Source organism: Pogonomyrmex barbatus, unplaced genomic scaffold (genome assembly GCF_055798465.1).
Source record: "Pogonomyrmex barbatus isolate J1 unplaced genomic scaffold, ASM5579846v1 scaffold10, whole genome shotgun sequence".
NCBI lineage: Eukaryota > Metazoa > Arthropoda > Insecta > Hymenoptera > Formicidae > Pogonomyrmex > Pogonomyrmex barbatus.
In genome coordinates, this window is record NW_028297099.1 from 7,410,327 (window position 1) to 7,437,485 (window position 27,159).

Genomic DNA, 27,159 nt, shown 5'->3' on the forward strand with positions numbered 1-27,159 from the left:
AAAAAAAAAATAGTCCTTTATTTCAGGCACTTAGTTTTATTCATTTTCTCAAAACTCAATTTTGTACTTTATTTCAATCTTTTGTCTTTTATTTTACAAGAAATTCTCTTTTAATTAAAATTTCAATGCCTAATGTCGTAATGAGTAAATTTTTTATAATGAAATATATAAAATATTGATATAAAAATATAATTTGTCTTGTTAATTGTATTAAATTTTTAACTATTCAGATTAGATCTGTTTTCATTTTCTATTTCAAACCTGTTTCAAATTTAAATCGAGTTTATTCCAACACGATCGAATTAGAGTTTCAAATTATCAGAAAATTATAATACAATACCTCGCATTGGTATACGCAAGAAAATTTCGTAATGCGCAGATTCCTGACAATCACAAATTGGAGAAACAAAGCTAAAATTTCTTTTTTAGATTTGTCTTTTATTTTCTCCAAGAAAATATAGCCACCATAGATATCGTAGACATTGCCCGATCAATTTTATGCGTATATCGTTATTCCGTAATAAAAGTTTCGTCAGAACTCGTTCGATCTGAGGTTGCCAATTTTAGAGGTGCTCTGATATCTTATCTTACGAAAACAAACCTTTCGATAATTCTTATATCGTGAACTCGTGAATTCACTGATAAGGGGGATAGATGTAGTCCAGCGCGGGGTATGCATAAGAATTGGATTACGCTGCATACGCGTGTCACACGCACGTAATCACACGCACAACAAACGTATTGAGTATCAAGAGCAAAGTTCTCTCTCTCTCTCTCTCTCTCTCTCTCTCTCTCTTCTTTCTCGGGCGTGCACGCACGCCACGCACGCCACGCACGCGTGTGCGTATCGACGGATACGCGTCGCGCGTTATCAGCATCCCATTATCCTCGTCTTCAACCCGTCCCCGCTCCCCCCTTCTCCCTCCTTGACGTTCCACTCGCGCCAACCATGCTGTTTTCCTTCGTCAGACGGTCTGATTCATAATCTATATACAACGGCGGCGCGTCCGCCGTTCCTCGCTTCCCTACCCGTTTGCCCATGGCCCGCCGTCGGGTTGGCCGAGTACATATATACATATGCCGACACGGACCTAACCTTACCGTTTTCCCGCGTGGCGGGAGCTCACTCCCACGCCAAGCCCGAAACTTGACCGTTAAACTCGACCATGAGGGAGAAGGGCGCGCGTTGCCTCGCGACGTTAGATTAGACGAATAATGAAGTGCGTTCAGCAAGCAGAAAAAGTAGCTTCGCACATGTAAGATTTTTTTATACCATATTGATTTATAGATCCAGCGAGAAATTGAAGGCAAAAGTCAATCACCGAAGAATCTTACAACAGTTGCACAATCGCTTTATCTGTTAAACGTAATCATTGAGATCCGAAGCTGTTGAGAGAAGGGATGAAGGATAAGCAAGGACAATGCATTTATCCAAAAAAAAATAAAAAGCGTGAAGATATTTGATCGAATAAAAAAAAAAAAAAAGAAAAAAAGATTAAACTAAAAATCCCGAAAAGTATACATTTGTAAAAGAATATAGAGAAAATAGCCGATGAAATTTAACAGCGATGTATTGAATTCTTCCACGGGGTGATTGTGGGGGTGAACTCGTAAATATTATGAGCGTGTGAGAGAGAATCTCCGATCGTACCTTCATTACAAAACATTGTCCCGAGTCGACCTCATCGCGCGTCTAGAATAAATAAAGAAAAAAAAAACACCCACTGATACGTACATATGTATATATGAATGCATGCGCAACTCAATCACGTGACATGAGATTTGGCTAAGCCAGAATTTCCAAGACGCAATTTGCCACGTGAGAGAAAAAAAACAAGATAAAATATTCAGTTAGTCACGATTTGCCGCGCAAGAAAGTGAAAAAAACCAAGGAAAAACATTCGTTCATAATTGCGTAGACTTACGTGAATCTTGAGAAGGGATAATCATCGAAATTCGTCGGGTGGCCTGGATGATCGGGATGTCGAGGGCCACCCGGGTAACCTAAGTTACCGAAGCTGCCAGGATAATCGAAATTAGCGGGATAATCGGCTCCACCGTGCAAGTCATAGGTATCTTCGTAGTCGGACAAGTTCTCATAGCCTTCGTTTTCACAAGAAGTTTTGCACGTCGGAGGCTTTTCCCACCGCATTCCGTGCACATTCCGCCGTCCGGTGATTCGAAGCACCGACGATACCAGCCCGGCACAGACAACACGTAATTTCGTCACGATGCGAGATAACTGTTCGCGGAATTCCTTACGAGAGATTTACAGATCGGACTTATGGAAGTGACGTTTGAGGTTAGAACAGGTAGCAGATAACAGAGTGGCTACGAGGCAAGAGAAGAGAGGAGTGCGCGCGCGCGCGCGCACGCGCGCTCTCGCGCGCAACGCGCATGCGTCGCGCGCCGGACGATCTCGGGCGAGGTTAGATTGAGCGCAAAAGCGCCGAACTATCGCGTCACCTCCCGTCTTTCGCCGAAGGTAGAAGGGAACGAAGAGGCGGTTGACCTCGTCGACGTACAGAGAGATATTGCCCGGCATTGACTAAATACGTGTCCTGTCCCCAAACATACCGAAAGAGAGAGAAAACGTCAAGTCATTGGCCGTACCTACAGTTAAAGGCCAGATGTACCTTTTCATAGTAAAAGAAAAGAGATTTGTCTCCTTTTCTCTCCTGTTATCTTGTTTCGCGAAAAAAAAGCGATTTTTTTTTTCCCAAATTGGTTTCTCTATGTTTTATAATTAAATGTAATTGACTTTAACGAATATCGTAAAGAGATGAAAAATATTCTACAAAATTAGGACAAAAATTTAACTTTTGTATATTGGAAGGTCAGCTTCGTAGAATGAATCTTGATCCGCCGCTGATTACGTATCACGGTTCGTCTCGCCTCGCTGTTCGAGTCTCGCAAATTTCGAGGTCGTACTTCGCCAATCGGAAGTCGTGTTTCTCTTTTTCGAATATGTAATCACAGCGGAACTAAAAGAGTGGAAGGAAAATTCACGTTGCAACGAGGCGACTGTGTCAGGTAAAGCATTTATATTTCATGCAGAATGAGCCTTAAGGAAAAAAAAGGAAAAATTTTTTCTTATTTCGTTAATTTTACAAAAACAATCTTTCTCGATCATAAACGCAGTTCATACGCCCCCCATATAAATTCTTTCCGCTTTTCCGTGTCACAAAAATATTTGTACAAGAATTTTTTTCCATTGAGATTTCGTATGTTTATCGTATGCGTATGCACAGATTTTAAGACCGATGAAATCTACACAACCGTGGTTGAAGAAGAAGGCAGGTAAAATGTGGGCGGAGTATTCGTATATGCGTCTAAGTGATGACTAAAACGACAGATGTGCTGGAACGTAGTTTCGAAGACTTTGTACTTTTGAGGCAGCTGCATCAAGTTTACAATGGTGCTCCGAGGTCGTAGACTAAATGGATAAATTTAACTCGTGAGGATTTGTGTGTTAAAATTTTTGTCAACGAGATATATCGCGCTACTATTTTACATGTGCACGTTAAATGTCGGCATTTAATCTCTCTTTTTTTTTTTAATTAAAAGTGTTTCATTAAGACAATTATTTCAAAGAATTTGTATATTTTTTTAATATAGATATGACTAGAAATCTATGACAATTTATTGGGACAAAATTAAATCGACGTAACGATGATCGAACATCCTGTGTACCAAGAAAAATTAATCTTGAAATGCATCTTTATGTAATTATGAATATTTCCTCGAGGAATATTGCACACACTTTTTTCAAGATTATTCCTAATCGACGCGTGAATCATACGAAAACAAATTCTTTTATCTTAAAGTTACAGGCCCGATTACGAAAGAGACAAAGAAGTCTTGTTAAAGGCGATATGCATTTATTACAAATGCAGAGAGAGTCGCAAAATGAGACACACGTACGATTAATCGTGACGCTGCTGAATAAATATTTTTTCATTAAATATTCCTAGGAAGCTCGACCGCGCGGCAATTATTTCTAAACAGCAAGCGCGAACAAGTTGCCCTTTAATGTCCAACTTGGTGCAAACTCGGTCTCGAACGGTTTTGTTAAAGTCGATAATGCCGTATTTGCGCGCGCGTATTGCAATAAAAGCGAGAGTATCTGTCTCTCGCACAGCTGGAGATGTGCGCGCTGCTTGAGAAATAAATATCGTTTCTACATCCAATTTTGCGAAATCTTAAACCACTCGCTTAATCGCCTTAATTTTGCCTAGATTGCGTTAATTATGCTGGAGATAAAAAAAAAAAAAATTTGCAATCTTCGAAACCCTTCGAACTTCGCGAGTCCGTATTGTGCCCTCGTGAATTCCCCGGCGTCGTGCATTCTTCTCGCTGTGTAATAGGCTTAAAATACGATGCAAATGGAGCCAAGAGGCTCGCGGTTCGTACATAAAGTATATTCTAAGCCGCGCACGACACTTATATAACCATCGCTAGAACTTCCGCGCAGATTGCGTTGTCTCAGGCAAAAATATCTCACCTTTCCCAGTAGCCTGCCTGCAGTTGTAAACGCGACAAAATGCGCTCGAATGTAATCCCACTTTGTTAAATATGTCGATGGACGCGGGGGCAAAAAGTGCACGCTGACGAAACTCAACCGCAATTTCTGTCGAGAGTAAACGTTCAATGTTCTCTACGGATGTAAATCGTTTTAAATCTGACTTACAAGAGAATCTCGCGAAGTGTCGAGTTCTGATTTTAACGTTGTATACATGTAAATTATTAATTTTCTAAAAAAATGCCTTTAAAATAATTACCTAAAAAAATATCGTTGATGAAATGGAAGTGATTTTATTATGTATAAAATATTTTTTTATTTCTTGAATGGTTTTTGAGATATAACGAAAGAGCTGAAAATCACTTTACACATAAAGGGTGATTTCACTTTTTAAAATTATTTTATGGCGACAACTGATATTTTCTAAATTCATCTATTCACATAACTTATATTTATACAATGCTTTATGGAAGATTTGGAAAAATTAATGGAACCGACTGAGTTCAGGATTCCTCGTTTACCACCCGTGACGGTTTCTCGCCGATATCTGTTTATATTCCGAATCTCCTTTTCCATTTAAAAGGCCATTTGTCGCCTACGGTTTCGTTAAAATCAGAATCTGACACTTCGCGAGGTTCCCTTGTGAACTGCGCCGCAGAGATTTATCTTGGAAGAAGCATATCTCTTCGCTCCCAAACATTTATGATATATTAATTTTTTATACATATATCTAGTTCTCAAAGTGTGCGTCATCAGTAGATAAGTGGCTGTCATTTTTAGACACGTCCGCGAAACAATGCTGATTAATCCGCACGAAAGCCCGCGCGCTTCCGCGACGGGCCGTAAAAACTTATTTACAAGAAATGTAAATGCGTCATTTATCATTGAACGGCCCGATGTGTGCGAACGTCTGCTGTCCCCAATCACATTTTTCTCCGCGGAGACATGATCTCGCATCACTACGTCAATTACAAATGCCAATATACACGGTGATACCGGGACAGCTATATGCGGAAAAAAGTGCGCCACGTACCCGGGGGGGGGGGGGGAGAAAAAAAAAAACAACTGCAGTCGCGTCACGTCGCAACGTTCTCTTCTCAAGCATCCGTCTTCTATTCTCAAAGCATCCGTTCGCCGTCGTGCGCCTTTGTACGGTACAAGACACTGTGTAGAAAGGTCATAATGATCTCATATCTTTATTCATAAACATCCCACAGACGTAACGAGCAACGGGGACAAAAGTATCGCGAATTTCTGATGTCATCCGCTAGACGAGGCATTATTAAAAACTGTCGCGTTTTCAACAAAATTGTGTACAATTGTAAGTTTTCCATAGCAAGTTGTTAAATGGACAAAATATATATATATATATATACGGTATTTCACATCGATTCTGATCGTTAAGATCTTTGTCCATTTTATCTTGAATTGTATCTCGTCGATAATAATAGAGATAATAATAACTCTCGAAATAGAAGCTTCCACCAAATCGTAAGCTTACGTGATAAGAAGCTTAAGTTAAAGCTAAAGCTTATATAAGTACAAGTTTATATATCGCTATAATAATATTCCCCGATCGCGGAGTAATACTATGAGTGTAGTTCCAATAGTTGTACGAAGCAATTTCTCATCGTCTTATCCCAAATCGAACTTTCCAATAAGATTCAAAACTTCACGTTTATTATAATTAAAGTAAAATACGTCTCGCAATTCTGAAAGCATTTCCCGTAGAAAGTACGGCAATTCTACGATCGAATTAATGCACGCAACCGTGTAATTCCGCATCGTTTCGAGATTACCTAATTCGGAACATTAAAGCAGCCGTTGTTGCTTCAATGCGTCTGCAAAAATCTTTGGAAATCTTTCACTCGATAGAGTCCTGTCTGCGAAAAAACACGAGCGAGATTAAGACATCTTTCGGAGTAATCAGTTTTTACCACCGCATCGGAATGAAATGGATTTGCCATCGGGAACGCTCGCAAGACGTCTTTATCATTACACCGTGACGTCGTAAATTTAGTGCTAAGGTGCGACGCAAAGCGTCACACATCCGTAGCATTTAATTATCTAAGTAATTTAATTATAGACCAACCGACCTCTTATTATTCCTCGAAGCTTTTTATCTCTCCTCCCTGAGTCATAATTTTGATTAGTATACACAACATCACTCCCTCTGATCGTGTAATATCGAATAAAAAATATTTCATAAATCTTTGAACATTTTCGATGCATCTGAAAAGTTTGTGTAATCGACGATTTTTATTTTTCTCGATAGTAACAGAGCTGATAATTCCAAGTACGAAAGGCGCAATTGAGATCGCGATAATACATCTCCGATTTCGAGATAACCAGCGCGGTGTGAGGCGTAATACTACGTAACGGCGACTTTTACGTCTTGTCGCTACCTATCTCAATGAAGTCCATACTTCCGCGACCAGAGAGTCCAAGCCAGTCGGAAACGTTCTTTTGGTCTCGCGGCTCTACGACGGCGATGTCACTCGAGAAAAAGCGCGGATGCATGTCCGTATAAGGGAACGAATTAATGGCGCAATGAATCCGAATCCCAACGGATCCCTGCAGATATATAGCGAGCCCCCCGCGCGATCGGACATTCCATCGTGAAGGTTTTCACAGCAGGTTACCCACACAGATCCAGATCTGTCTTTCCTTTTGAAAAGCGAGCACTTTTGAATTCCTTTCTCAAAGACCAGGACGGATACCTGGCCGGGTACCTGCTCGATATCGCCTACTCCACGTGACGCCCTCCCCTATTTTCCTTTCCTCCCTCTTTCCGATCTACACGCATGACGTCCCGTCATGTGGACTTTCCTTCTTAAAATACACATGCCTCACTACTGCCCGGCTCGTAGTAGCTCAGCTTTCAATTCGTATTCTCCATTCGTATGACACGTCAGAAGACCCGTGTGTGAGCGAGAGTTAGCATCTTCTTTCAGAACTTTGACAGAAATTGAAACCCTACGATATTCCTGATATGTACGTATCTCTAAGAAGCATCGGTTTTAGAAAAATTATGAAGATAGGGGAGAATTTTTTAGATTTTAAAAAAATTATGAAGTTAGGAGAAAAAAGAAAAAAAACGTGAATAAAGAAAGCTCTTCGATGTATAGTCGGCGAGAGCCAAGTTGAAAAGTGGAATTTTAGACGCGTAATTGTTTGTAGTAATTGTATTTCCAAAAGAACAGAAAGAGACGTTTCGGTTCATTTCTTTAATGGCTTTGAAAATATTTGTCAGACGAGTCTTTGTCGAGTGATCTTTTGCCATTTCTGTTGCATTAGTAAAATATTTTACCTTCGCATGGTTTAAAAGTCGTCGAGGTCGATGACTCCGACGGTTTGTGTACATATGAAAAAAAAAAAAGAGAGAGAGAGAGAGAGAGAGATAAACTTACCTGTGTAGCTGAACGGGAGTGGATCTCGCAGGTAGGTGTTGGTTATGAGAGGTTGGTGGTTGAGCCTGACCTCTGCCGGGGTTCGACGTCGCGAGCGAGTGACCGTGTGGCCCATGGGGATGACTGTGGGGGTGGGAGTGCGGGTGTGGAAGATGCAAGTGTTGATGATGAATGTGTTGCAGATCTGCCCCCACTGGCCCCACAGGGCCCACTGGGCCCCCTACTGGTTTACCCACTGTCTCCATATCGTTTAGCACATTGTTAACTGAAACAGAGAGAAAGTTATATGAATCATTTCGTAGACTAATATCACGGGAAATATTTATTAAATTTAAAAATAAAACGTACTAAAAAAAAAAAAAAAATACAGATAAAATCACGAAATTTATGGAGAATAGGAATTACAAGATTAATAAATATTATGAAATGTGTTATATTCTTTTGACAGAAAACATACTGTATTCTACAAAACTTCTATCTTCGATGGAATATTTAAACGGTGTCCCTTCTTTTTTGGCATTTTTTGGCATCTTCGATATTCTTCATAAAACAAAATATTTAAATCAAACTTAATTACAATGGAAATGCCTTTTAACGTTAAAGCCTATCATTAATGGTCACAGTGGTCATAGGTTGATCAAGGTTTACCGATTAGGCTTTAATGTTAAAAAGCATTTCCATTTTTGTGATTAAGTTTGATTTAAATATTGTCAATCATCACGATATACACATCAAAAACTACGTCGACGATAATTGAACGATATCGCTCAATTATCGACGTAGTTTTTCAAATGTCCACTTAGCGTTGTAGGCGAATATATTGAATGCATCAACAGGCGGCCACAGTCATGACATTGCGGAAACATACGCGGTCTGTTTATCGTGCCTTTCCTTTCGCAATGGCGAGGGTATATCAATCGCGCAGGTAGAAATTAAAAGCAACACGAACGCGAGGAAACGCGCATCGCGCAGTATGCAATTACAGTTACATTGAAAACGGGAAGTAGATCGAATTTCTTGCCGATTCACCTCGTGCCTCGTCTTTGTAACGGCACAAAATGCGCCGTCTATTAACTCTTTACAACGCGAAGAATCGAGGATAATTTTAAAGGCGAGAGAGAGAGAGAGAGAGAGACAATCGATACGAGGTTGCATCGTCGAAACACGTACACGCTTCTTCTTTCTCGAATTCTCTCTGTGTGCAAAATGGAGAAGGTGAAATTAACAAAATGACGTATAAACGACGATTGTTGATTATCGCGTCTGATTCAAGCGCGTGATGACGATAAATCTAAATGGAACTAACTGGATTCTCGATTTTCCCCGAGTTTGAATTTTAAATAGAAATTTTAAATAGATTAACTTGGATCGCTGTCGCAGATAGACGCCGAGACACCCCCCCCCCACCCCTCCCCGCGAAACAGCACCGCGGCATGAGTTGCACATTTATAGAAATTCTTTACTTCTCACATGGCTGGCATAAATGAACTTGGAGGCACAGGATAATACATATATTCATGTCGGATGGCCGGGGAGATGGCGGAAAACGAATAAGTGCTGCATACGGATAGAGCAGAATAAAGCACACGAGTGTGTGTACATGTTTCCGCGCGATGCATAAATTTATACGCGACTGGCACGTCTCAAAGTGTATCGAGAAATACTCTCTGTAACGTAAGACAGTGACTCTCTTGTGGAGGATGGAGAATGCTTTTTAGGAGAACGCATTTCTACGAACGAGTTTGTTCAATATAAGTAAATTTTAGGATCTTTTGAGTAATTAAGTAACTAGACCCTAGTACTTCGAATAATTAACAATAATTAAAATTACCTTGTTTCACATGAAAATTATCGATAATGCGCTATCTTTATGTATTACGTAATGTAAATTAAAATATGCAATATGAATTTATTAGATGTGAACGGAGACATAATCTGGACTGATCTAAATACCTTAAATTGTTCGAAAAAGAAAAGGTAATCTTATTATATTATTTAATACAAGAAATTTCACAAGGTAATACGTATATCATAATAAACATTATTAAACTGTTGCAATTTTTTTCATTAGATTTCAACTACGTTTCAGATGTGTGAATATCTGATAAAGGTTAAAAGAATATCGCATATTTCATTTTGATTCTGAATAAAGTTTTTAAAAAGATATACTTGACACTAAAAGAAAAACGTCGTAATATTTTATATAATTCATTTTTCAAATTCATTTTTTCTTTAAATAGCCAAGCTAAAATAGTTGAGCTAGATAATTGATACTTTTAGTTTTGAGCTTTTTTAAACACTATACATGATTCATCAAGCTAATTTTGCTTATTCATAAATAAATTTTATATTTCGATTATTCATATATAAAGATAAGTGACATTTTCTCGATTCAACGAAACAAAGTTCACGAAAATAGTTTATTAATTTATTTCCAGAACATATATAGAGATATTAAAAAGGTCGTGCGATTAAATAAAAATTTTCCGAGATACACAGGAATAACAACATATGACAAAATTCAATAAATTTTTATGTCAACGATTTTTTTATCTATCGATTTTCTTTGCTCGACATAAAATAAATACACAATCTTAATTTAAAAAATAATAAAATAAAAAAAACCTTCTAAATTAGATATATTATTTATAAACTACATGTAACGCTTTATTATTATTATTATTATAACTTCAATTTATATATATATAAAAAAAAAAAAACGTTGGGCAAAATAATATCTTTATCTCGTAAAAATTTTTTTAATCGCAAGCAAATTCGCCTTTAATTTTACAACGACAACGACCTTTTCAAATCTAAAACAGGTTTAATCGACGTGCAATTAAGATTAATGAGAGCACGAGGGAAGGATATAGCATCGGCACGGTTCTATAGAAAGGTATTGAATCCGTGGACTTTGGCGCAACGTTATAGACCGCGTTCGTGTGGTGCGCCGTCCGCTCGTTCTACACCAGACAGCCAGCCGTCGTCACGCGAGCCCGCCGCAATTCCGCAAAGAAAGGAAAAGTCCGCGACGCGCGATGTGCAATAGACGTCGGCGCTCGCCGCCGTATTATAACGGCATTAATAGTAATCGATGTGCGAGCAACGAGCGGCGGGAGAATCTCTCGCGGCGCGAGAAATGAATCGGGAGCGCAAATTCACGGAGTGACGCGAGTTTCAGGAGCGCGGACAGGAGCGCTAAGGGGGAGAGGGGGGAGGGGAGGGGGGGGGGGGAATCGATATAAATGTAGGCGATATACGAATCGAACAACGTAGGAACAAGCTAAACCCATCACTGTACAAGTGAAATTACGGGAAATGTGTTCAATCGGTTGGAAATGTATTTAATCGTTTCATCATCGAGCTAAATTTAGGGCAGCGCCTTCGCTACGCAATTTCACACGTCGAGAATTTTATTTATAATTTATTATTCATTAAACACACCCTTGTGTTCCCTTCTATTGAAAAATAATACGACCGAAATGGAAAAGGTTATTACCGATATTTGCACAATGAAAACATGAAATTGTTACTCCAATATATCGAAGTTCTTATTCCCCGCAATTTCAACACCGGAATATTTTAAACACCGGTGGAACTCTTTGGGGAGGAGTTGGGGGGGGAGAGGTTTTATCAATCACGTCCATCTTCCGGAAATTAAAATGTTAACCTCAGAGAGAGAAAACTATTTCTGAATGTTGATTGGGTATACAAAATAATTAGTAAGAATAACGGTAATCAAGGTAAAGAGAGCGAGAGAAAAAGAGGGGGAGGGGGAGCGTAATAATGGTCCAAGGAAAAATATCCATTTCTGAATTTGAGATCTCATTAACAGCAAACGAGTCGGACGCCGAGTGTCGGTGACAAGTGTAATCTCTCTTTCTCTCTCTTTCCCTCTTTGTCTCCGGAAGATGCGGGGTGCGTTACGTCACGTTCACCGGCTATCAGAATTGCTCGCATGCGGCAAAGGGGGACTGAGGAGGAGGGGAATCTTACGAGCCGGGCGTGTATGTGCACCTGCTTTGAGCGCCAAACTAAAAATGACGAATTGGACGACGGGGAGGGGTAGCGGGGCGGCCAGGCCATTAAAGCGGAACTACCCGACGAAGGCGAACCTCCTGGCCCGGAACGAAGTCGACGACACGCGTATTTCGGTCGCGCGTCATTAACCGACTCGCGTCCGCGACTCTTTGTCTTCGAATCAACGCGCGCGCGTTATGTCTTTCATATTTCTGACTTGACCGTGTCACGGGCGGCGGAGCGTGAATTACAATCGGTCGCCGAAATTGCGGAGTCTACCCTCGCGAATTCACGTTCGAGGTTAAAAGTTAACGCGGCCCGCGACGTACGTCTCGCGACGTTCACGCAATATTATTACGCTCGCGACCCGTCCTGCGAACCAATGTTGTTCAGACACGAGACGTGAATTCGCGTCGAAAGAACGGAGAATTTTAGAGTGTCACGAATGCGTCGTGACAATAACGAATCTCTTCTCTTACGTTTTCGTTTTATACAGAATATTCCGTAATAAGTCGAAGTTAATCATTTGGGAGATCCAAAAACGAGAAAAAAAGTTGATATGAACATAGGTCCGAAAACGCGTTGTTTTCGAGTCATCGCCATTTTTATGCATTTTTACGTCATTTTTTAAATGGCTCTCCTTTGGAATTTTGGTTTCTTTGTCAAAATGATTGAAAGAAGAGATGGCACAACTGGGGAGTCCTGATCTCTGCCAGGGGATGCTAACCTCTACGTGGCTGTATCTTTACGTGATGCTAAAGCAGCCTGCAACTCTTATTTGACTGTAATTATGTTTTAAAACTTATAAAGATACTATTTTTTTCACTTTAATTTTAATAAAAAAATTTAAAAACAAAGAGATTCAAAATTTCATCGTAAAATGGCGATAATTCGAAAAGAATTTTCGCATGGATTTCCAGATCCATGTTCATGTCAACTTTTTTCTTGCTTTTGTCTCACCTCCCCTCCACCTTTAAAATATCTATATATATATATATATATATATATATTCCTCTTTTTCGCTTTCTCTCCGCACCTACTTCTTCCTCTCTTTCTCTCTCGCTTTCTCTTAATTCTCCGCGGTCCCGTCGTTCGTTTCCACGCTTTCCCATTTTGCACGTCGCTCCTCACTCTTCGCGTCCCGGCCTGACCAGTCGCGTTGGCCGTTTTGTGCTGGAACGCGGGATCGATATCGGAGTCCTATATAATGCGTCCATGAAAGCGGGATAGAAATACGCGCGAGAGACGAGGGAGACGCGACGCTGAGGCTGAGGATATTCACGCGGCCGTGACAAACGCGCGGAAATAGGAAAAAAATTAATTAATTAAGGGTACGCCACCTCGCGTACCCCTTAATTAATTTATACTTTATTACTTATATTCCGGTGTTGCGAACCAAGAAAGCTGACTTTGAACTTGGATTCGGAAGAAAAAAAATACTATACAGAGTGCTATACTTGCACACAGCAGGCGGCAAGCCTCGAACATAGAAAGACACTTGCCACTTCCTGCGTGCAGTTTGAATTAAGCTAAGGAATTCCACTCTCACTGTCACTGTCCTGTCTCCTGTCACTGTAAACTTCACGTTTAAAAATCAAGCCTAGAATTAGAATTCTGCGTAATCGGCTTCAAGAGGGTCCCAATTTACATATATCTCGTACAATTTTTCACAAAACTATAATCCAAAACTTGAAAGTTCACTTGTGATTAGAGAATGTCAAATGAAATTTAATTAAATTATTCACATGACGCGCATTAATTCTCCGTGTTACGTTAATTAAGATATGAAACGCGAAACGTATTACGCGGCGTATTCATTTCTCAGTTTCCGACTATATAAAATCCATAATTGTCATTCTCCGACCTTCAGTTAACTTTGCTATGACTCTGTAAAAATCACCGACAATGTTTATTATACGTTTTTACTATTTCAGAAAGACTGCCAAGAGGCAACGGAGCAGACTACGCTTATATAGGCTACGGTTAGGGTTGCCATATTAAAATTTTCAAAACTAGGACTTAACCAAAAATCCCACCTTTCGGTTGCACTCCGGGACATTTCGGTTGCATCCCCGGACGTATACAAAGATGCGCTTAAGTTAGTAAAATTGATTAGAACAGTAAATTACTACGTTTACACGACGACGTTAATCCGGCTTAGTAACAACCGTAGTTAATAAAATCTCACGTTAGATTGGTACGTTCTTTTAAATCTAAAATTGTGATCCAATTAAATAATACAAGAAATCACTAACTACGGTTGTTACTAAACTGGTTCAACGTCGCCGTGTAAATGCAGTAATTGAATCATTATTTCACATCTAATTGTTCATTAGCATTCAGAGCAAACAGAAATTTGAATTGGAAAATAAACTATTTTGATTAAAATAAAAAGTTTCATTATAACTTTTAACTAATAACCAATGAGAACCGTGCTTTTTTCCAAAATGCCGTCCTTGCCATTGGTTGGTTAATGACACCGACGTCATGTGACGACAATTGTCGATAATGTGTATACGGAATAGGGTCCCGGGTTAGTGCACACTAAACGCTGACATACGTGAAATTATTGAAATATAAAAATACATAAACATTTCAAAACGATTATATAATGAATTTGTCGTATCATTTAGCTGAATACGAATTAATTTCATTTCCAAAGAAGTAATATTACGCTATTGCACATAAGCTGTGTTCCAAAATCTATAGTTTGCGTTACATACACTATAGGGATTTTCAGCACTGACAGTGAATTTTGAAACATAGACTAAATGTTATATATAACATACTATTACTTATTCGAAAATGAAATTATTAATCCATATTCAGCTAAATGATACAAATTTATTGTTGACTACTTCATATGTAGTAATCTTTATTGCACACTAATCTGGTGCAATGAATCGAATTCACTATAATTTTTATGACTTACCCTAATGTGTAAAGTCTCGATCTAAAAGGTTTAAGCCTCAAAAAACTAAATCATAAGTCTATTCCTATACTGAACTGCACTAAAACTTTCTGTCTCGCTTTTGTCAAACTTCAAATATATATCTTTCTCATTTCAAATATTATAATTTAGCTACAAAAAATGAACCACATGATTCAATTTCTTACGATTTAACTTGAACTATCAAGTTTAAGGGCCAGAGTACACATTTCTGCATAATGCATAACGCATAAAAAAATGATCCAAACAAAAAAACAAAAAAATGACCAATCATAGTCATCTTCCATTTCTACTCCCATAATGGAAAGATTCAAATTGGTTCATTTTCTTATGCGTAATACATTATGCAGAAGTGTGTGTTTCCGACCCTAATAAAAGTTGTGTTTTTTACGAACATATAATATAAGGTAAATAGTAAACTGATTATATACTGCTTTATTGAAGAATGTAAAACAACAAAATATAAATGTAAACAACAATTATAAACAAATAAGATAAAAATTTTAGAATTAGATATAAATTATTATTATTAAAAAAAAATTATTAAAAAAACTATAAGTATAAATTAATATAGAAGATAATTATATTAAAATACTTAGTAATAAAATTGAAATATGAGTGTAAAATTCTTTTTGTAAAGGGTAATGATTTTATTAGTCATAGTTGTACAAAAACTTCTTTAAATGATCAGGATTATATGAATAAATAGCACATTTTATAAGTTTCGAGTTATATTAATATTTCTTCCTTCTTGTTTTTTTTTCTATTATCTTTCATTTATTCAAGACATATTCAAGATGTATTCGAGATGTATTCAAGATGTTTATTGAATTCAAAAATTTCTACATTATAATTTTATTTCTACAAATATAATTTTAATACATTTCGAATCTTCACTTTTTTATCATCGGAGCGAGGTCTATATTTCAAAGACCGGATTATTTCTTTGTCCTTTGCATCACTTCTGGGAAGAGGAGAAATTACTAGCAATCTCTATTTTCATTGTCAAAGATCTTACCAATCAGCGTCTGTGTCTCGTCTACTGCACAAAGAATGTGAGTGAGTGAGTGAGAGAGAGAGAGAGAGAGAGAGAGAGAGACGCGCGAACAGGCGGCCATCTTTCCTCACGCTCGGAAAAGAAGAACGACTCGGCTGACGGAGTAGCCAACAGTGTGAAATTCACACACACCGAGACACAGTGAGAACGCAACGCTCACGCACACACGTGAACCGGCCGACACAGGCCGTTACCTGGAGAACATCAGACACGCGTCCGCGGCTCTCTTCCCGCGTTGCCAGAACTTTAAAATTAGCGGGCCATATGCTCGCAAGAAATGTCCCCGCAAGAGAGAGAACATCCCTCTTTGAAATCTTGAAGGAAACCTAACTGGACGTTGCTTCGCTATGTATTATCGCGATACCTTCAACAATTCAGAAGAGCTATTTCGTATCGCACGTCAATGACACTCGTGCCTTGAATCGTTGAGAAATATCGCTCGCGATATTTACAACGTCGGATTAACTGTGACTTCGAATAATCGAAAAGTATGGTGTCCCATTAACCTCCTCCTCCTCCTCCTCCTCCTCCTCCTCGACGCCATGTCGCCCCGCGCCATATTCTAGGCTGTGTACCTTAATAAGCAAGGCAGTTCACCGGTAAATATCGTTAATGCAGATATGAAACGCCGCTGGCGGAAGAATGACGTTATTAATGGCACGTCTGTCCGCGAAGCATTGCGCGAATGCATTCATCCTTCGATATTTTCATACACGTTAGCCGCGCGCGCGCGCGCGCGCGCGCACGCGCACGCCCGCGAGCTCCGGTTAAATTACGGTAATTACGGACTTTCTCGCTGACGCGTACACGTCTCGCGTATGTACCGCGCACGCACGCTACGCCCCCGACAGCGTTGCGGTAATTAATGCCACGACAGGCCGACGGTCCTCGAGAAACGGGCGCGTCTCCATCGCGATGTAACGATCAACGGTTAATTTTGCTCCTCCGCGTTTGTGTTTACCGAGCCCTCCGAGTCCTCGACGAGGACGCGGAGAATCAGTGTCATTTCGTACATCTTCATTCCTCATTAAAGCTCAATTAAAAAGCGAGTTTGCGTCACGGGTCGGTAGCCGGGTCCGCGACGCCGTCAACAGAAATAATTTTCCTCTTACGTGACCACGCGCTGTACGGCAAATTTATTCTGTCGTCTCTTTCTACAAACGACTTTTTCTTTCCTTATACGTACACGCGCGTCCTAAATCCGTGCGATGTTACTCCTCGCGCGACTCTCAACTCAAACTTCCGCGAGATCGCCGAAATTCCAAAGTTCGACTAAAGCTGGATTGTCGGTGTTCAGTTAAGTTTACGTCCATCGATCCTATATAACAATGCGGGAAAACAGAATTGGAGCCAAGAAATTTTTCCAAGGATTTTTTTTTTTTCAAGACAAACACCCTGTTCTTGCCTCTCCTTCCTTCCTTTTTTTTTCTCTTTGCTTTCTTCGATCGCCGGCCGTTTGGCTTGGTTCAACGAGGGAACCTGAAACTCGCCGATTGTCTTCAAATGAATTAATCAATGTTTCTCGGTCACGCGTTAAACCACACATATATCCAACGCCAAAGGAGACGGCAAAGAAGAAAGCGAAGAAACGAATCACTAGACGGCGGAAGAAGTGACTCACCGGTAATGACGTCAGCGGTGGAAAGCAAACCGGATCTCAAGTTTTCCCGCGGTGGACGGTAGTCGATAGACCGGCGGCGCGGCGATTCGATTCACCGGGCCGGCCTGGCCGAGCGAGGACGACGTCGATGACGACGATGACGATTCTTCTTCCGTGCAACAGTTACGACGCACGCACGCACGCACGCCCGTACACATATGGTACGTACACACACGCGGGCCGGCGCGTATCCCCTATTTCAAAAATTCGATCAGCCGTTCAATCCGTGAGACTCGCGACGCCGCGACGTCACACGGCATACTCGGCGTCGACGAGCGTGCGCGCGCGCGCGCGCGCGCTCGCTCGCGAAGAAAAGTCTTCCTTGCTGTCTCTTTTCTTCCCCTCCGTCACACACTTCCGCCTCTTCTCTCGCTTCCTCGCTTCCTCACGTTCCCGTGTGTGTTTACTCCACCTTTCGTTACTTTGCCGCACTTCCTCGTCTTCTTCTTCTTCTTCTTCTTCTTCTTCTTTTTCTTCTTCTTCTTCTTCTTCCTTCTCCTCCTCCTTCTCCCCTCTCTGCCTGTCGTACTGCACCGCGCACTGTCTCACCCTTGTCCACGTGCACTGTCACGCGGCACTGCACACACGCGTAGACATTGCCCGTAGAACCGCCGAAACTCACGTCTCTTCCTTCTCTTGTTTCGCCGCCTCCTCCTCTTCGTGTCGCCGCTTCCGCTGCGATCTCTGCGGGAAGGAAGGGGTCATGGGAAACTCCAAGTTAATCGCTGCGGTGTGAATGTAGACGGCGATGAACGCCGCTACTCGACCGCCGACGCACGCGACTCGACGCGTCCGCGAACGCGCACGCGCCCCCGCGGGGAAAGCGCGGCTCGCTATCGCAGCGGGGGGTGGTATAGCCTCTCGACCGATTCGAAGCGAAGAAAACCGTTTGCACGCGCTTTCACGCCGATCCGCATGCGATAACTAAAATATCGAGATGCCCGTCTAAGATATTTTTAGATGTCACAGGGGGTTGTTTGCTTTATTCATGCGCCATATATATTTATCTACAGATATCATTCCTATGTTACGTCCGTTACGTTGTGATGTTCGTTGTTTATCTTGTTATGTCACGTCTATTTTTACCTAAATAAGTTTGTAAGTCGGGTGAATAAATTTGGACGTTGACCATGGATGCCAAATATCTAATTAAGAAGAGTCTCAGTTTCCCCCCCCTTTTTTTTTTTTTTTTTTTTTTTTTTTTTAATTTGTTCTCTCCGGAGTGTCGGCTACGTGTCTTCAACCGCCCCCGGGTTATATAACCCTCAGGTCCTCTTTTCGCCCTATTATTTTTCAATCTCTTGTGCAATTAAGCATCGTATTCTTTTAATCCGTGTATAAGTTTCCACAAGAAACTCTCAAAAATTGATGAAACAATATATGGGAGAGGGCCAGGTTTGAATCTGCTATCCATCGATTATTATGAGTCGAGCGCGTCAAGCACTGAGCCACGCGTCACCCCCCACTCTCAGTTTCCGAGATTTCTCCTAGGTTAGCATCCGTGGTCAACGTCCAAATTTATCCACCCGAACCACTTACAAACTTATTTAGGTATAAAAATAGACGTGACATAACAAGATAAACAACGAATATGGTATATCACAAACTCGGACGTAACAAAGTATAGGAATGATATCTGTAGATGAATATATCTTCTTTCAATCCCATTGTTCTGAGCGTGGTGGATCTCTCTTATTGTACTTGCGATGCGCACGACGATTATACACCGCGAGGTTACGCAATTCGAGTATTTCGAATCACGCATCCGCGCTTAATCGTCGGCTCCAGTCGTTTTAACGGGCGAAGCGGACGAAGTAACCGCGGCGACACGCGTTGTTTAATCGAAGAGCATTGCACCGAGCAACGATCGCATGTACGTACGTGTCGTTATATACGACAATATACTAAGAACAAGATACACACGCGACACGTGTTCCGCCGCGAATTGAAGACGTAAACGATCCATGGCGGTATTAATACCGGAACGTATATCGATATATAAAACGTCTCGAAAAATGACATATTCGCTCTCTCTCTAGCGGCTCTAAATGTGGTTGCAGTCTGGAGTTAAACAATTTATTTCGATTTAAGTGTGTTCAACACACGCTGGAGACATGTCGGCATGTCGGCGATTGCAAATTTCTCACGTTTTGTCGAGCAGACGTCGGCGCCGTGGATTGTGACATTATCGAAATCGAATCTCTATAAAAGTACAATTCAGCGACATATTACGCTCCAAATATGATAAATGTTTCTACATTACATCGCGTACTATCCGAAACCTCTCGTCGGCCTAAACGCAAGTTACACGCGCGCGCGAGAAAGACACGCCGCCGCCGCCGCCGTCGCCTTCGCGCGCGGCCGTTTTAACCGAGTGACCCGAGTGACGTCGGCGGTGATGGCGACGGCGGCGACGACGGCGACGGTGACAAGTCGATTAGACCGAAGCGCAATGCTCGACTTCCGGTTCAGCTGTTCGCACAAAGATCTGCATGTTTCTCCGACCCGCGTGCCTCGCGCCACGATGTTCGATGTTGCCCGTCGTTCGTTTCCGCGCGCGGTACACTTCGCCCCGCTTCGTCCCACTCGCGGCCATCCCCACTCCCGCACAGTCCCTCTCTGTTTCTCTTTCCCTCTCTTCCCCCCGCTCTCTCTCTCACTCTCTCTTGCTCGCTCGCTCGCCCTACCTCGTTCCCCGCTGGCGCTCGGAAGGTAGGCGCACCTCGCGCGCGCCCGAGAATTTCCTCATTGACCCGCGCGCTCCGTATTCCACCTGCGACTCGTCATCGCCGTTATTAATATCGTTCCCCGTTGCCGCCGCGCGGACCTCATTATCGTTCCCACGGCGGGAATCGCGCTACCGTCGTCACCTCCGTTTACACCGCCGCCACCGTTGGCGGCCGCGTCGTTGCCCCTTCCGAACGAAATTGGGCAGCCGGCAGATTAACGACCGGCGGATTTCCCAAACGATCGCGATATTAATAATTACGTAATTACGCAATCATAAATAATAAACAGCTAAGGCTTAAATAATTATCGGTTATGACTTCTCAGTAAGAAAATAGACGTGCTCGCAGTTATAATTGGGTCGATAATATTTCACGCGACGTTGTAAAATATCAAGATCCGGCTTATGTTATGTTTGTTGATTAATGGAAAATTACGAGTGAAGAATTCCACGTCAGCCCGCGTCGCGGACAAGTTAAATACAATTGTTAATTGTTTCCTTTTACGACAGGCTTTCGCATCGCGATGCCGCCACGTTCAGATCGATATTTACGGAGTTATTTTATATTTCACGCGCAAACGAGAGAAAAAAGGGGAAAGAGAGAATGAGAGAAACAGGAAGAACCCCGAAAAACACTCGTGGAACGATTGGGGAAAAAAGCCCGAGGTAGAAAACACTCTCTCGTCCGACAAGATTACAACGAATGATCTCCCTGCCCCCCCCCCCTTCTTCCACCCTCTTTTCCACGCGGCCAGACGCGACTTCTCCGATACCCTTCGCGTGCCGCCGCCTCCTCGTTCGCCTCTTCTCGTCGTCGTTCCCATCCGAGTCGTCGAGTGTCGAGACCTCGATGCCCGAAGATCCTCCTCCGAAAGTAAGAGCGAGCCGACACCTCTTCTCCTGCAACAAAATATATCTCAAGTCAATGCGATGCCGATCGACTGAATCGAGTAAAGACTAACGATGAAATAATTATTCTAAGAATCGAGATTACCATAATTTCGGTGTGGATTTAACTTTTTGTCCGGTCTATAAAATTATTCCTCTTTTAGAATCATTACCCGGAATAGAATTCCCCAGTCCCCGATTAGAATTAGTTTGTGGAGTTCTCCATGTGAATGAAAGAAAATAAAGGACAAATTGTGTCTAATTTGGACGTAGGCTGTTGAGACGGAAATTTAAGAGGATTCTGAATTTTTTGCCGCAGCCGAAAGACGCGAGAGAGAGAGAGAGAGAGAGAGATCAGAATACTTCCATTGACTACTCCCGAACCACGATTCTTTCTCTCGAGTACCAGTAGGGAACTAATTGCGTTACAGGCTCGGCGGTAAGCATGATAGGCGGTCACGCGATAACGAAACACTTGCAACTTCACAGAATATTTTGTGTTTCGGTCTCTCTATTTTCCGCGTAATCGACGGCAATTACGCCCCATGTATTTCCATGTACGCCAACTGCGAGCGAGGATGAATTAACACGCAAATGAGTCGATCGAACGAAAACCGGTATAGCAAATGGAAAAACAAAGATGCGCGTTGTTAGCATCGATTCGGTACGTCGTTGCACACTCATTATCTGTGAGGTTGATAGAGGACTGAAAATATCGGACGGTAGAAGGAAATTATGGTTGCGTCAAGTTTAGGATAAGTGTTCGATAATGGCTGGTTATTGACCCGCTATTATGCACGGTTTATAAATTCAAACCGCCATAATGCATAGGAATAATGTAAAGTGTGTATAAAATAATCTGATAGACATGATAATGCATGTATAGAAGTATAATGTAACATTATTCGAAGATAGAAGATGGAGAATTTTCTCTTAAAATCCTTATCCTGAAAAAAATCATGGTAGTCGTGGAACAACGCGAAATTTTTTCAAAGAATTTCATGTGATTTTCTAAGATTTATTAATATCTATTGCAATATAAAATATAAAATATATTTGAATAAATTTTGTCATATATTACTAAAATATCCAGTAAAATTTTAAAAACCTTGTAATATATTAAGTAATTCATGATTTTATATTGTTTTAAATAAAATAAATATTACGTAATAACATATAAAATATATCAAATAAATTTTAACACAGCATTTAATTCTTTTAATTCAATTTAAGCGCTGATGATAATTTTACCATGCAGCATGATAATTTTTATAGTCGGTAACGTCCACTGATCATTGATTACTCTCATTAAACTGTGTCCGTAAACTATTTAAATGAAACAAATAAAAGAGAAATACTAACAAAGAAATATGTAGATAGAAACGAAGTTATAAATTATGGAGAAAAAAAATTACGTCGAATTTTTTACCGTATATAAATATTTAAATAATTATGCTCTTGTAAATTTTGTAAAAATTAAAATAAAAAAATTAATTCCCTAAAAAATACATTTAATACGATTGTTGGTATAAATTATATTTTTAAAACACTTTACAATCTGCTTCATAAATCTACTACTTTACAAAATGTTTTTTATACGTTTCAAAAATTCCCATTGTTATTGATTGAACATATCAAAATAAGTATCAAATATTATCTCAAATATCAAACATAACAAATTTGTAGTGAATGTTGTGGTAGATTATAACAAAACAATTCTTCCCGTGTATTCGACAATTTGATATAATTATTAAAAATCCTGTTTCATATCTTTCTATTCTACTTGGATCGTTAGAAAATGGAAGGTTCTCGTGAGAAGTTCTCATGATGAAGGTATCACCAAGCGTTGCCATTTGAAACTTCTCGCGTGGAAATCGGAATTATCTTTACGACAAAGAAAATTTGCAAACCCCGGGATACCCCTCGGCGTACCCGTTCGCGTTACGTCGGACGTAAAGAAATGTAATATATTTCACAGGAAATCCGCAGCAGCCGACGGAGATACGGCAATTACGGTCGGGATACGTGTACCAAGCACGCAATGGGGGCGATCGATCGTTCCTCGCGCAGTGGGAAATACTGCGAGAGAAAGCATCTGACACGCGTTTGCGAATTGCGCCGCCGGTGCCGCGTCGAACGGACCTGGGTCGATTCGCCGTGTTGAATACGGCGACAATAGCAAAAATGGCAAATATCAGCTGTGCAGGACAGCCTAGCTCCCTCGCGATCGATCTCCTCGTTCCACGCCGCAAAACAACGGCGCTGGATGCTTACCGATCGTTGAAATTGTTTTGAAACGTTCGCCCAGATATGTGTGTGTGTGTGTGTGTGTGTGTGTGTGTGCGCGCGTGTGTGCATGTGTGTATGTAATTGCCTTGTCCTGAAATTAAAAAAAAAAGAAATTAAAAAAAAAAAAATTCTATCACTATTAAGAAGAAAAAAGTATTAAGGAGAGCAAGCGAAACTAACTGTTCTATTGTAAATTTCAATTTATCGCTGCTCTCATTTGTTTCGAACAACAGCATTAATTGCGTCTATATATTTTTTCAGTGTGTACGTGTGTGTGTGTGTGTGTGTGTGTGTGTGTGTGTATTTAAAATTTTTAAATTACGACAGTGCAATAAAGTGCAATAAAATTTTCGTTGGGATGAGGAAATTGCGGCTGGAGATTGGAGAACGCGAGATGAGAAATTTGATCGCGTGAGCAATACGAGAAGCTTGTAGGCGATATCGGGGGAGTAGGGGAGAAGAGTACAGACGAGCTCTCGATAGCATTAATCGTTTCGATCGCGAGCATATGCGCGATCGAAAGTTTTCCCAAGATCTAATCGTACATTCCGTGTGTCATTACGGTTCTCGTGCAAGAAGCTGAGTCATCGCGCATAGTCCAGACTAATGGTCGTCCACCTTGAGGATGTTTCCTTTAGTGTTACCCCTTACGCGATCGACTCCCCCCCTTCCCTCCCCCACTTTTGTCATAGACGAGTACGACGCGATCAGTCTCTCTCTCTCTCTCTCGCGATACTCGCCGCGCCACTTATTCAAGTGGCAGGCAAAGAACAATGTGACGCAAGAATTCGAGCTCTGGCGCAACTCCGCGCGACACTTTCGCGACCACGTCGCGTTTACGCAGTCGATATTTCGATATAAAACAGACATAGAGCGAGCGTCGATATTACTTTCTCCGGAAATGTCAATAATTTATATGGAATATTTAAGAATTTTTTTGTTTATGTACTGAAATTACAGGAATATCGCGAAAGGGAGGAGGGGGGGAAGGGGGGAGGGGAATCTTGTATCAGAAAGAAAATAACTCGACTGTTTACGTTTCACGTATAGAGACATCTGTGCACTTTCTCTCTATTCGATACTGTGTCTTCCAAGTGCCTATACATAGATAATATCAAGGACGCAACGCAAATAGTTAAAATAAATTAGTATGCGTGTTTCCACTGGCCATTTACTTTACTGCGGTCAAAGGTAAAGTACGATCGCTAAGAATACTGGGTATCGAGAAGAGACGAAGTGTACTTGAATAATACGCGTTTCTCGCATAAGTGGTGCGCTAAGGTGTATGCGTGCATGTCTGTCGAGCGCACACAGCCGAGCGCAAAACTCTTTCGCAGTGACGCAGCCGGACTGGAGGACATCTTATTGGCCGGCTAACGTAAACACGCGTATAAGCACACCCCTTGTCCCCTTACATCATAGAGTCGAGATATCTCTTCCGATCCACGTCTCCCCTCCGGTCGATTCTCCCTCCCCCCCCTCGTCCCTCCGCCGCCCCGACACTCGCAGCCGCCGTATCCACTCCCGCCCTCGCATCTAGCTTCGCCCATTCACCGCCGGTGCGCAGCGCGTCTCGCATCTCTTTCACCCCACTCCGATCGCAGCCACGCTCTTCCCTCTTGCCCCCTCGATCCCCTCGCCAACCGTTCCCGAGCCCCCGAGAACCCGGCGAGGAGTACACTCCGCAGCGCGCGGCTCTCCTCCCTGTGCGCTCTGCACAAACAACTCGCCACACGCATGCGAGTTCCACTTTATGGCAGTGCTGTGCACAGAGATAGAGAGAGAGAGAGAGAGAAACAGAGCGAGAGAGAGCGCTCATTTCATACAATGACGATGACGACGACGACGAAGGTAGAGGCGGTTACCACCGGGCGTTCGCAACCCTCGACGCGCTTGACGGGGTGGTCTATCTTCCTCCCTTGTATGAATCTTTTGAAACCCGGACGACTCTCCAAAATGCAAGAGACACGTTTGTAAATCGCTCGCATAGAGAGTTTGATGAGAAATGTTGATAGAGTTTCAAAGTTTCTTCCGTCCGTAAAGATATGTATATATCTCTCTCGGGATGTACTCCCGATAAAAATAAGCGAAATATCGACGTTAAAAATACTCGGTATAAACAAAGTATCGATCGATTTGGAAGGAAGAGAGTATCGGAGTTTTTCTACCTACGCATATAATCGGACCATCTTTCGCGAGAGAATGCATTGTGTCTGGATATTAATACCAGATTGATTGAAGAAACTCAAGAAAAAGAACGAGAGAGAGAGAGAAAGAGAGAGAGAGAGAACTGGAAAAATAAAACTGGAAAATAAAAAAAGATTTGACCTCCTTAAGGCGCTCCACCATCAACGTTTCGGCAACCATCGCCCAAGTTGGGCTTACAAAGGCCAAATTCGCGGAAGTCGCCACCTTAATGGGAAAGATATCTCGAGCGTTCCGACACCGACCATACGCTCCGTCGTACATCCTTGACAAGAGCCTTGACTTTTCGGCGAAGCGGAGCACGAGCGCGTTGGCGGATTTCGTAAGCGAGAGGGCCCTGCTCGCTCGCTCGCTCGCTCGTTTCCACTCCCCTCAATGGCGTGATATCTCGCACGCTCCTCTCGCATCTCTTCGCTACGCGCGCGTATGTACACTTTCGCCCGACTACTCTTTTTCCGGCCGGTATCGATTGTAGCGCGCGCGCGGGCGGACGGCGCGACGGCGAAAGTAGAGGCGATTCTGTATTCGAGCGAAGCGGCGCGCGCGCGCGCGCGAGCTCTTCGCTGATATAACAATGAAAATTGTCCGCCCTTCCGACGCGCGCTCGCCCATCGTGAATTTTCCCTCTTTAATCCGCGCTGGGCCACAGTCACGGTTTCTCCATATCAAGCGTATATCGCTCATCTCGCGCGACAATCTCTGGCGAGCTACTCTACCGAACGAAGACGACTCGAATCACAGTCGAGTAGCGATGAAAAAGTACGAAATGAGTTATATATTAGATTATTAGAAAAACTTGGTACCAGAATATCAATCGTTAACTCTTTTTATTGTATTATTTTACACTGCTGTTGCTCTTAAAGCATTGTTTAGAGAATAAATTTCATATCATCCTCTTTATTAATAACTGAATTGAAATATTTATAAAGAGTTGTTTTTAATATAGAAACCTCGTCAAAATAAAAGAATATCTCGCGTTCGTCGAAAAGATCGACACTTTGAAATTTCGAAGCGTTCGAACTATAGAAGCCGGCTAAGATACAGCAAGTTGCGGAGTATTGCGCAATGTTGCATTGTGCACATTCACATCAACTTTCAGATCGATTCCGATCATTGGAAATCCGAGAACTTTTTCTCGATCTTAAAAAAACGACCGCGTGTTCACTTAAACTTAGATTTCCATAGAGCGCACCTCACACGTTCGGTGATATATTTAGAATCGTTGCGTCGTATAAAACACTATGGTTGCTGAGGGAAAGTTCAGAAACACCATGTCAAAGGATATTTTCGTTACAGTGTTCATCACGTATATCGCGCGCGCGCGCACGTGTGCGATAGTTTACGCTCTGGTTGAAAATGACGACGACGACGACGATCAAGACGACGATGATTAAGACGACAACGACAACGACAACGACAACGACGACAAC

General features: G+C 41.7%; 1 protein-coding gene across 15 annotated transcripts in view; it reads right to left on the reverse strand.

Moving 5' to 3' along the window:
- The window catches only part of LOC105429776 (uncharacterized), a 47,779-nt gene that overhangs the window by 3,654 nt on the left and 16,966 nt on the right, over positions 1–27,159 (reverse strand). For 9 of the 15 annotated variants that reach the window (XR_016137923.1, XR_016137929.1, XR_016137925.1 and 6 more), the window contains 2 exons: positions 17,581–18,303; positions 8,056–8,197 (listed from right to left, as the gene is read on the reverse strand). Coding sequence is in view for 2 of the 15 variants with exons in the window: in XM_089070712.1 (XP_088926838.1) it covers positions 7,933–8,197; positions 21,121–21,247; positions 25,853–25,993 (533 nt within the window). In the remaining 13 variants the exon portion in view is untranslated. Of the gene's footprint in view, positions 1–7,932; positions 8,198–8,389; positions 8,534–17,580; positions 18,304–21,120; positions 21,248–21,341; positions 21,354–25,852; positions 26,915–27,159 lie in introns of those variants that run through there. The other 6 variants (XR_016137928.1, XR_016137933.1, XR_016137931.1 and 3 more) reach the window with 5 other exon arrangements.